The 12,781-nt window shown below is 37.6% G+C and overlaps 2 protein-coding genes across 2 annotated transcripts; both read right to left on the reverse strand.

The window, feature by feature from the left end:
- Nucleotides 1-523: 523 nt before the first annotated feature.
- LOC130998046 (endo-1,4-beta-xylanase 5-like) lies at nt 524-9,358 on the reverse strand. The gene is given in 8 exon segments (XM_057923482.1): nt 524-1,692; nt 1,788-1,886; nt 2,088-2,251; nt 2,833-2,952; nt 2,955-3,054; nt 3,145-3,191; nt 7,396-7,699; nt 9,299-9,358. Coding segments are annotated over 8 exon segments (2,028 nt in total). The 3' UTR covers nt 524-558.
- A 275-nt stretch (nt 9,359-9,633) lies between these two features.
- On the reverse strand, nt 9,634-12,296 carry LOC131000817 (endo-1,4-beta-xylanase 5-like). Its single transcript, XM_057926909.1, has 7 exons — nt 11,896-12,296; nt 11,767-11,813; nt 11,466-11,691; nt 11,234-11,397; nt 11,055-11,153; nt 10,197-10,988; nt 9,634-10,111 (listed from the first exon to the last, which is right to left on the reverse strand). The coding sequence occupies exons 1-7, from the start codon at nt 11,951-11,953 to the stop codon at nt 9,755-9,757; spliced, it is 1,743 nt and encodes a 580-aa protein (XP_057782892.1). The 5' UTR covers nt 11,954-12,296; the 3' UTR covers nt 9,634-9,754.
- Nucleotides 12,297-12,781: the final 485 nt, after the last annotated feature.

Genomic DNA, 12,781 nt, shown 5'->3' on the forward strand with positions numbered 1-12,781 from the left:
TCAGCGACAACGACGATGAAATTTTGAGCGATAGAGATGAATTAATTAAAAAGTTAAAAGGTGCAGATTAGCCCCTGAACTCCGAAAAAACGGTGCAGATCGCCCCCTTGACTAACGGCCCATAACGGTGTTAAGTCAGAGGGGCCGATCTGCACCGTTTTTTTGAGTTCGGGGGTCAATTTGCACACACAGTTAGTAAGGGGACTGAAACGCTCTAAGGGTCTCCACTTGAGGGGCCTATCTGCACCTTAACCCTTTAATTTATTATGTTTTAGTATAATTTTAAGATAATGGACTAGCTAGTAGGTGTTCACTCATTCAACTAGAGTTTATAATTAATTCTTTATATTAAATATAATTAATAATTGATTATTAGAGTTTATTAATTTTTAGTGATGAAATTAGAGTTCATTATATATAAATCATTTTATTTTTATATTAAATAATTATAAAATAACGAAGTTAAAATAGTATGAGACGCGGTAAATTATGAGACACATGATATCATTCCTAAAATAAGAGGCTAAAAGTTGTGGAACTCATGAATCAAAGTAAAATTCAAGATTCTGAGAAATCAATCTTGAACTGGATGTTGGTTACTTCCTCGTTTGGCCCACTATCAAATGTCTGAATATCCGAAAAGCGATCGGCGGTGATGTTGGCTTCGTATTCGCCGTGGAAGAGCGAAGCTTGGAAGAAGCCATCAGAATCCGTAGTTCCAACGGAAGCGCCGCTGCTTAACGTGGTTCTAAACTTGTCGACGACGTTGCCGGTGGCCAAGTTTCTGAAATTGTTGTCCGTCAAACACATCCTATAGCATCCCTGTGGGCTCCACGCCGACCATATAACTATCCCCTGCACGCTGCGGTGTGAGCCAAGCTCCCGCAGCAGTTGATCCAAGTATGCTGCCTGATTGGGGCCCGCCGCCACGTCCAATTCCGTAATCCAAATCGGCAATCTAGCGGAAGCGAGGACGTCAATGGCGGATCTGACGTAGGCGAGGTTGGGAGGGGACGAGAAATGGCCCTCCACCCCAATCCCCAAAGGACCTTTATACCCCTGGGCCCTCAAGAGCGCGATCTTCTTCAAGTAACTCCCCGGCGAGGAGGCGGCGTCGCGGCTCTCCTCGATGGTGTTGTAGTCGTTGAGAAAGGGCGTGGCTCGGGCGTCGATCTGGTTGGCCCTCTCGTAGAATCTTTTGGAAGCGTCGGGGCCCAGCTTGCTCTCCAAGAAATTGAAATGCAGGTTCTCGTTGACGACGTCCCAGTGGATGAACTGCCCGCGGTATTTGCCCATCACCGAATTGATCCTTCGGAAGCTAGCTGTCTGCAACTCCACCGCCGAAAGACCCGCCACCCACGGCGGCTGGAACTTGGGGTCATCCCAGAACACGTTGTGGCCGCGGATGGAGACGCCGCGGGATTTGGCGAGATTCACCACGGCGTCGGAGACGGAGTAGTCTTCTGCGCCTCGGGACTTTTCGATGGAGTACCATTTTAGTTCGTTTTCGAAGACGGTGTATTTGAATCTGGAGAAGAACCAGTTCTGGTAGGCGGTGTTTCGGAGGATGTTTTGGTTGATGGCGCAGCCCAGTGGGAAGCCGGAGCGCAGCTGCTTTATGGAGACGGTGGCGTTAGCCAGGCCTCGCCCGTGCTGGTCCACCGCCTGTACTCGTACACTTGACTTGCGCGCCTGTTAATTTAATTATTACTACTATTTAATAACTACTATGCTAAATTATATTGGAAATGTTTTTAGAGTATTATTGAGGGGAAAAAACACTACACCTTTTGGATGCCTAGATCTTGGTGCGATTTCCACTCATCTTGTGAAAATGGTTGCAGTGAGATGCTATCTGCCCAAATATCAACTGCTGTATTGTTGCTCTATAGAAAAACAAAAACAACCATGTCTCCAGTTAATATTATGATCACGAAGTGCAATTATCATTTTATATATATTTTCTGAAAAGAGAACATAAAAATAAATTCCTCTAGCTACTACAAACTTCTTCATGCATGGTGTTTTGTTTTTAATTATAATCCGAGATAATAAAAATATGTGATGTTAAAAAAGAAGATAAAAACCTGAAAAAAGAGTTGTGCAGGAGCAGAAGCATTGACAACGATACCACCCTTAAGCATAGACCAGCAACCGCTTTGTGCTGTAACCCACCCAGCAGTTATATAGCTTGATTTTGCCTTGAAAATTGCTGCTATGTCAGCCTTGCCATGGCTTACCTGAAACCAAGCTGCACAACCACACTAAAACATCAATATAATGTCTAATAAAACAAAACTTTGCATGAAATTTATGTTGGTGAATTCAAGACGGATCCGAAAATTATAAAGAGCTGCATGCCAAGCTAGTGGCCATAAAACCCACATTGTTAATATTTCCAAATCTACCATAAATTAAGCTTGTATTTGCATCGACCACCAAAAAATTGAGAGATGAGAGATCAAATATTTACTATACGAGCAACAGTGCAAGAGACACAAGGTTACTTTTGAAATATTTTCATCGTAAAATATTTACGATTTACGATTGAATACGTGAGAAAAAGTAATTACGTACTCCCTCATATATATATATATATATATATATATATATATATATATATTCGTAATTATATGGAATAAGTCTTTTAGACTTTTTGCACATATAGTAATAAAAAAAGTTATACTCAAATTAACAGTAATTAATGTTTACATCCTTAATGAAACCATTATTATCCGGTGAAAAACATATTAAATAAATAAAAGACATAAATACGGAAAATGTCATTTAGAATATAGTAATTTAAAGTTACAAAAAAGACACGAGTATTACCTGAGAAGGTGTAGAGTTTTTCCTTGTCCAAATGAAATGTTTGGGAAAAAGTATGAAAGGGTAAGTTTCTGGTGGAAGCAACAATGTATTTATTGCCATCATTGGATTGTGCATGCTCTATTTAGAATTCCCAAAACTTGACCATCCTTTCAATCCTTCGTTTAGTTCTGGATTCACGACTACTCCTCCACTATACTGAGCCTCAAGAGGTCTTGCCAAACACTGAACCAAAATTTCAAACAAATACAAATTAATCAAAACCGATGTAGATTATATATTTTGTTATATTCTCAAATATTAAACGTGACTTGCCTCAGCTGTGTATGTGTAATCATAAGGCACTGCATTCGCTTCAAATACTGTGTAGCAGAGAAACAGTAGTTGTCAGTTTATGATGTATTCATTTCATTTATTTTATGTAATGCGAGTAAAGAAAATGAAAAGCAAAATTCATGGATTATCACAAAACAAATTATAGAAAATGAAAATAAGGTAGTACCGAAGAATATAATTAGAGCAAAAATGGCGAAGACAACAGAATTGGATGCTGCCAACATTTTTTTATGTATATCTTTTTATCCCTATTTACTGGTGATGGGCATTACGGGGTTTAAATAGAATTATTAGAGCGCAGTAGATAATGTTTAATTCGGCAATGGTGAAGATTTTTTGAATTCAGAGACGGATATCGGTAATTATACCATAAGTGAGTACAAAATTAATTGCAAATTGACTTAAATTAAGGCATGCAGTTAGTTACACGTATTTCACTTTCTTCTCTCGTCAGAATCTGAATGGGAGATATATTTTATTTATTATAGAGTTTTTTTTTTTTTTGAGGCGATTTATTATAGAGTTTGTATCATTATAAGTGAGTAATCAGGGCGTTGCTCAAACCGGCAAGTCGGCAACTGGTATTGGTAAGGAGGAGATCTCCGCGGGCTTCTTAATTTGAATTATATATATTCTTGAAACAGTATGAACTGTAATTACTCAATTAAATATTGAGAAAATATATTCCGCTATTAAAATTCATCGATTTAAAAAATATTTATTCATAATTGATATTTATTATTAAAAATTGAAGCTTGAAAAAAAAATCATATATTCTTGTTATGGAATAAATAATATAGCAATGACCATTTATTAAACAAAAATTGAATTTTAAATACAAAAGTATAATTATATACCCTGATTGAGTAATAATGATTATAATTTAAAATTACAAATAAAATTAAACATGGCGGATTAAAATTGAGGGTATAATAATTAAAAAACCAAAAAACATAAAAAAATGAAAAAACACCAAAAATGGAATTTAGGACCCGATATCGATGGGATGGACTATAAATTTAGTTAAGTGAAATGGTTGGATTTGTTGATCACATTCACATCATATATATACCATCAGTTACTAGTCGCGTAAAGGTTTCAAATAAAAATTACTAATCGAAATTTGTGATTTAAATTTTTTTATATAATAAAATATTTATATATAAGTTATTTCTCTAATTAATTTAATTTGATGTGACACAATTATTTTACCAAATAAATATTAATTTTTGGTTGAAATACTAGAAATGTCATTTTTATAAATTTTCATTTAATTAAATTTTCTAAAATATCGATGTAGAATTGAAGATTTTAGAAAAAGAAGAAGAAGAAGAAGAAGAAAAAATATATGAATTTGATGGAGTACATAATGGAGGGATTGATGTACCGTATTATTGTTAATCGTGTATAGATAATATTTACTCATTTTGTAGAAATTTTTCACATTGATAAACACGAATTAATTTAAGATCACATCTCATATCATCTCTTCTGAACCATGCATGTAGGACCAAATCATCATCTAGAGCTTGAAAGATAACATCTTGCTTTTGAATGTTGAACTTCTAAACTAATTTTTGAGTGTCGAACTTCTTAGCATTATCCCATCTGGAGCTTGAAATACTATATTTAACTTTTAAGCATTATTATCTGAAGTTTAAAAGATCATAACTAACTCTTGAACGTCATCTCATCTGGAGCTTCAAAAAATAAATTTGACTTATGAATCACATAGAAAATTAATGTAGGATGATAAAATACACTGTGATTAAATATTTAAATTTTTGGCCAAATAAAACTGAAGAAATAATTTATTTAGTCAGAATTATTTATCTTTTAAATTAAATCAAATAAAAAAAATTATTTAACCAAATAAATTTGATCAAATTAAAGTAACAATGTGTATTAATCTTAATTACTCCACCAATAATTTAGATTAAGAACATCTTTTTATATAGGTTTTTCATTTGGTGAAATTTAATAAAAAAATCAATGTAAGATGAGAAAGTTTACTATGATTTGAAATATTTATTTAGGTTCTCCGACATAGTATTAAAAATCAATATGAAATTACTTATCAAGATAATTAGAATGAAGGAGATTTAAGAATTTTCAAAAGAATATAATTTTAAGATACCATATAAGCAAATCCTTTTATTTTTATTTTTATGATATATACTATAAAATAAGATATGATGATCATATGGATATAGATGCTAACAGAAACATAACATAAAAGAGGGAAAAGATCTTTATTAGTATTAATTAATTCCTTCTCATGCTAACAAAAACATACATATATAAGGAATATTTTCATTACGATATCAAAATTATGTTTGGATAAAGTTATCCATACATACTATGTATAGACACTATAGAATATTTTAGTATATCATGATTAATTAGAATATAATTTTACATTTTTAGACGTGGATTTTTTTTTTTTGAAATTAATTTCAAATTTCAAAATACATCTATTTCTTAATAATTAAATATTTTTTATATATAGTATTAAAAAAATTATACTATGTTTGATTAATTAATTAATTAACTAATACCTAATATGAATTGTTTTATTTTTGGATATGTTGAGTTGATTTTATTCAAATAGTGAGATATATTGTGTCATAAAATAGTTTCATATTTATCCATGTAATAATATTTATTTATTTTAAATTATAATTTAATACTAATTTAATTTATCATATGATTAGGGGTGTGCAGACGCAACCCGGACCCGCCCGGACCGACGGGTTCGGTCCGGACCGAACCGACCCACTGTATGTATTCGGTCCGAGTTGGGTCCATTTTCTAGGACCGAATATTTTCCGGGTCGGTCCGGGTCGCAACCCGGTCGAACCCGCCGAACCCGGAACCGACCCGGTCTATTATAAATTTAATATTTAATTTATATATTTAATATTTATAATAATATTAATTATAACTTAAATTAAATTTCTAAGTTTCTAACCCTATTATACTTCACGTGAATCACATCTGGGAGAGTCTTCAGACTTCAAACTCGTTTCCTAACCCTAGCCTGCCGCACCCAGCCACCCACCCACTGCCCGCCGCCTCGCCGCCCCGCCGTACCGGACCGCCCAGACGCAGACCGGCAGATGGCAGACGGCAGACGCCCAGGCCCCAGACCGCCAGACGCAGACGACGCCCAGGCCCCAGACTCGCGTGCCCAGATCCTGACCGCGCGACGCTCGCCCACTGCCCTCGCCCCTCAACCTTCGCCGACGCCGCCTCGCCACGGCCTCCTCCGGTAAGTTTTCATAACTGCTGTGCAAAAACAGGTGCTGAATTTGGAAAGAAAAAATAGGGAAAAAAATAGGTTAAAAGCGGGTCTGACCCGGACCGGACCGGACCCGTTGCTCGGGTTTGGTCCGGTCCCGGGTCGGCCCGAACAAATGTTTCGGTCCGGGTCGATCCTTTTTTTTGAAATTTTCGGGTCTGCAAACCCGGCAGGTCGGTCCGGGTCCGACCCGCTGCACACCCCTACATATGATATGTTTTTTTTAGATAACAAGTACATATTTGACATGTATAAAGTTTTGCCCTTTTTCCAAGAGTAAAATTTTGAACTAGCCAAAATGAAGCATAAAACACAATTTATGGCCACACATTGAAAAAACACAAAATTTGGCCATATTTATTGATTTGGACGTTTTTACCCTTAATTAGGCGGACCGGGTAGGATCAGGCACGCGGGTCGCGTGCCGGGTCGGGTTAGGCACTTATGGCACTATTAGTGCCATAAGTGCCAAGATTTTACTTTGGTTTTATTTTGGATTTCCGTTGGCACTTATGGCACTATTAGTGCCATAAGTGCCCAAATGACCATTTTACTTGGTTGCCATAAGTGCCATACGCGCAGCACAAATACAAAAACAACAACATCATTTAAACCCTAAATGAAACATCTAAACCCTAAATGGATAATCTAAACCCTAAATGGAACATCTAAACCCCAAATGGATAATCTAAACCCTAAATGGAATATCTAAACCCTAGGGGGAAGTTGCACTTATGGCACTAATAGTGCCATACGTGCAGCACAGATCAGATCAGATCAGATCTGTGAATGGATGAAATCGAAGGAGGCGGAGATCAGATCTGCCGATGGAGGAGGCGGCGCAACAATCAGTTCAGATCCACCGCCGCCGCCTCATCAGATCAGATCCACCGCCGCCTCATCAGATCAGATCTGTCACCGCCGCCTACAGATCAGATCAGATCTACCGACACCTGGTGCTCCTCCACCGCCGTCCTCCCAAACGGCACCGTCCTCCAGACCGACGATTACAACGACGGCGATCGCGCCGCCCGACTCTACAAGCCCTACGCTGCCGCTGACGCCTCCTACGACTGGCAGGAGATCAACCCTGCCCTCGCCCTGCGCTGCTGGTACGCCACCAACCACATCCTCCCCGACGATCGACTTATCATCGTCGGCGGCCGCCGCCAGTTCAGCTGCGAGTTCTACCCGAGGAGATCGGAAGCCGAGAGGCCACGCAACCTGCCGTTTCTGGAAAGAGAGAGAGGGATTGGAGATGAGAAAGAGAGAGGAGAGAGAGAGAAGGGTAGAATAGTCATGACATACAAAAAATGGCCAAAATTTATGTTTTTTCAAATGGTGGACAAAATTTGATGTTGTATGTTGAATAGAGCCATTCGGCCCTATTGTTTCTTTTTCCAATTTGATTGAACAAGCGGTAAAGTGGCAAATAGTTATGTTATCAACTATAGTTGCTAGGTCCGATCCTACGATCAATTCATTTTAGAAGTAATGTATTTTTCTTCTTTCTTCTTTTTTATTTTCTTATTTTGTATGTATTTAATTTTTTAAGTATTTTTTTCATTTATAATTTCTTATTTTAAATTTCCGTCATATTATTTTTTTAAAAAAAATCGGTTGGTGAACTTGAATTTCACATATATAGTTCAAAATAGTTTTTTACTACTATTAAATTTCAATTTACTAATTTCTCATTGTTTTTTACTAGAAATAATCGAACAAAAAATCTATTGTGTGAGTAGTATTCTTAGTTCTATATCTATTCATATTGAAATTTGAGTGTTGGAATCAAACTTTACTAATGTACATAATTAGCAGGGCTGTAAATGAACTAAGCTACTCATGAGTTATTCAAAGTTCGAGTCGATAAAAACTTGTTTGAAATTATTTGAAGCTCGTTAGCTAAAGAAACCAACTTGAACAAGATAATATTATTGGACTCGTTAGCTCGTAAACAAACTTGATGAGTAATTAACCATGAAAAGTTTAATTTATATCCAGCCTTACAGAATATTAATCCATGAATAATGAGTCACACCCTGCCAAAAGTAGCATTTTTTAATATAAAATTCTAGTAAAGGCCCTAAACCTTAAGAGTAATCCATCAAAGAGTTCACTTAAGAATTCGATTAAGTGACTCATCATTTCGCCGCTAAATTTTGTAAAGTAGAACATAAATCGATATTTTTTCTAAAGTTGAGGGAAGTAAGAACATAAATTAAGGATAAGCTTTAGAAATCGTTAAAAGTTGTAAACACAAATTATGATTAACTTTTTTTTTTTTTTTAAATATAGATGATGAAATTTGCTAGCTGGAGATGACAAAGCAAACATCAGTTGGTGATTTTTTTATTGTGTAGATTTTATACAAAAAAAGAACTATTATGATCATTTTGAAAAATGAATGAAAATTTATGATTTTGAAGATTTTATGATTAATTTTGCCGTTGTATGTAATTCCTCCTGTGATAGCAACCACCAGCCCTTAATTACTGGATGAAATTGGGTAATTCGTGTATAAGTATATGAACTTTTCTCACTTTTTAGTATTTAATATGAATTTTAAAATCTAATTGTAAATACATGAACTTTAAAATTACTTAATTTTTGGCCAGTTATTTATTTTTCTCAAGTTAAAGCTGATTTGGAGTGCCTGAATATTGGCGTGGACAAATTGGCGTTGAGATACAATAACGTCGTTTTTTGTTAGAGGAAAATAACCCAAAACTAAAATCTGAAAGTGGACGATACAATATTTGTCTACAAATTTCACACTTCGTTCAATAAGATTTAGGGATTCCACAGCCAAATTCAGAATTTCGTTCCAACATCGATGGATTCTTCAGCCAAAGCTTTTGCGAGCTCGTCGAGGGGTTGGGCTCGAAACATTAAAGCGATGTGCGGCCATGGTTTGCAAACTGCGACACATCAACGACACAGAAAAACCATGGACGACATTATTATCATTGTTCTCTGACGCATGATAAGGATTTTATTTTTTTCGAGATTATGAAGTTGGTTTTTGAACGTTGAAATTATGAAATTAATTCTGAAATCTAAAAATTGATAACACACATTTTTTTCAAGTAGACAAACTAAGAGCATATAAATTAGTAATTTAATTCGATCATATAATTTTAATTTAATAAATTAAACCCGAGCGATTGTTAATAATTATAATCTCGATGGGAAAAATGGTGGCTGGATTTAACACATAGACAAGAAGAAGAAAAAAAGTAACTCTGGGAATTAATAGAGATTATGTATGATATACATTCCCATATATCAGCGAGTCTTGAACTTAACGGCGGTGACATCTCCGCCAGGCATAAGATTAAACGTCTGTGGTTCGGCAGCTTGAGCTCCGTCAGCGCGAGTGACAGTGGCCTCGTATTCGCCGTGGAATAGCGAAGTTTCAAAGGCGCCGGTGGCGTCCGTTTTGCCGTTAGTATCGGGCACTCTGATGAACTCGCTCATGAACTTGTCGAGGATGTCTCCGGGCGGCACGTTTTTGTATTCAAGGTCGGTCAAGCACATCTTCCAGCACCCGTCCTTTTTGTCGCCCATGGCCCCCCACACTATAATGCCGTTGACGTAGGGGTGCGAGTGAAGCTCGTGCAGCAGCGGCTCCATATATTGAAGCTGCATATATACGCGCGGTTGCAAACATTAATATATATCAGAATTAATTAAATTAATGTTGGTAAGTAGACATATATAATATTACCGTCCATTTTTTGTATATGCTGTCGACATCAAACTCAGTGACCCAAATGGGGAATCCGGTGGCATAAAACATATCAATGGAAGCCCTAATGTAGGGGAAATTGGGCTCAACGTAGTTGAAATGGCTCTCGAGGCCGATGCCTAGAGGGCCGTTGTAGCCTGCTTTCCTGATCTCGTCGATCTTCTGCAAATACTTCCAGGTGGCGGCGAAGGATTGGAGGCTGACGTCCTCGATGACGTTGTATTCGTTGAGGAAGGGGATGGGGAGAGGGTCGAGGTGGTGGAGGAGGTTGAAGACGTCGGCGCCGTGGTTGGTGACGCTGCTGATGTTGTTGTAGTGCATGTTCTCGTTGATGACGTCCCAGTGGAAGAACTGGCCTTTGTACCTGGTGACGACGGAGTTGGCCCGCTTGAGGGCAGCCTCGCGCTTCTGGTCATCAGGCAGCGTTTTTACCCACTCCGGCAGGTACTCGGGGTCGTCCCACACGATGTTGTGGCCGCGCAACCTGATGTTGTGCTTCTTTGCAAACTCCAGCATCGCATCCGGGACCGAGTAGTCCTCCTCCCCCTGCTTCAACTCGGTTGCCTGCCATTTCAGCTCGTTTTCAAATACTGCATATCTGAATCCTTTTTCTAAGAACCATTTCTGGTATGCTTCGTTTTTCACGATCAAAAAGTTCATGGCGCAGCCGAACGGGAAATGCGGCTCCCGTTGTTTGATGGACACGCTCGCGTCCGCCACCGCCTTTCCCAATTGATCCGCTACTTCAAATTTCACTTTCGCCTTGCGCACCTGCAAATCATCATCATCATCATTTTCCACATTATACTAACTCCATTAATTATTTCTAATTTCTACCTTTTCAAGGCTCTCAGCTTGGTGGGAATTCCACTCTTCTTGCGTAAAAGGCTGCAGTGAGACGCTATCCACCCACATATCAAATCCTGTAGAGTTGGTCTAGACACACAAGAAAACAAAATTCAGAGAGAGAGAGTCTAGAGAGAGAGAGATAGAAGGATGAAGAGAGAGAGAGAGACATCAAAATGGAGCGCAGCCGGTTCAGTAACGTTGACATGAAAGCCACCTTTGAACATGGTCCAACAACCGGCCTTGGCCGTAATAAAGTTGGCAGTTTTGTTGCCGGTGCTTGTGACTACTTTGCCTTGCACCGCAGCTTCTCCCTCGCTTATTTGGAACCATGCTGTAAATACTAATATTAATATTTTCAATTAATTAATGAACAATAAATAAAAAAGAAGTATTAATTACCCGAAACAGTGTAGAGTTTGCCCTTCTCCACGTTGAAGGCCAGAGAGAGGCCGTCAGACTGGGGCGTGACTATGTTAGAAACGACGGCGTATGCATTGCCGTCGGGCGATTTGGCAGTTGATATTTTGGCATTTCCAGCTGCTGCCCATCCCTTGAGTTCTTCGTCGAATTCCGGATTTACGGCGATTCCGCCCTTGTATTGCGGCGCCCCGGGCTTCGCCACACACTGTCCACATGTAATTGCAAACTTAATTAATACTCCACTAATAATCATGTAAATTAAATGCATCATGCTAATTACCCCAAGTACGTATGAGTAATCATACGGCACCGCATACACTTGAAAACCTGACCAACACCACACAAATACATGTCATCTCAGTTTATTTGATCACCAAAAACACATGATATATGAGAGATTAGTAGGTACCTAAGAAAATACTTAGAGTGAAAAATGTGAAGAGAAAAGAATTGAAAGTGGTCTTCATTTTTGACGGTGTTAATTTCTTCTTCTCTGCTATATGCTGCTTTTATACGTATGTTGTGATGATATGAAGATTGGGGTAAAAAGCCGAGAATGGTGGGCCTTCACTCATCATTTTCTAACAATCACGCTAAAACGGGTTTGAATTGGTCTTGCATTTGCTAAAACTTGTAAGATGATTGAATTTTAGTTGCAAGATCCACTTTTTTATACTTTCATGTAATAAGTGCGTATGATATGTTTTGAAGTGATTACATGGTCTGGTTTATATTTTTTAGAGCTGTTCCGTTTACCCCTTGTATTTAGGGGGCGGTTCTTGGCCTGCTTGGACTTGTCGGTCGCACAGGGCTCCAAAAACAATAACGGGCCTAAAAATACATAAGTTCATACAAGTATTATATACTCTCTCCGTACCTGAAATAAGTTCATCTTTTTCCATTTTGGGACGTCCCCCAAATAAGTTCCCCTTTCTTTCTTTCTATTTTTGGACAACTACCCCATCACTAATAATATTTTATTTATTCTTACTTTTCACTTTTTCACCACTCTCAATACTAATTATAACACTTTTTCACCTTTTCACCAGAATCACCACTCTCAATACTAATTATAATATATTTTTTTCCACTATCAATACACTTTTCCATTTTCCTTAAAACTCGTGCCGTCCTCAAAGAGGAACTTATTTTGGGGACGGAGGGAGTATAATTGTTGAAACTCTTATTAACGAACGACCTAATATAAAATTAGTGGAGAAGCTCCTTTCTTTGTTTTTTCTTTACTTACGAAATATGAGTGGAGAAATGAATTCATTTAAAAAATAGTATTAATA

This window comes from Salvia miltiorrhiza, chromosome 8 (assembly GCF_028751815.1).
Source record: "Salvia miltiorrhiza cultivar Shanhuang (shh) chromosome 8, IMPLAD_Smil_shh, whole genome shotgun sequence".
NCBI classification, from domain to species: Eukaryota; Viridiplantae; Streptophyta; class Magnoliopsida; order Lamiales; family Lamiaceae; genus Salvia; species Salvia miltiorrhiza.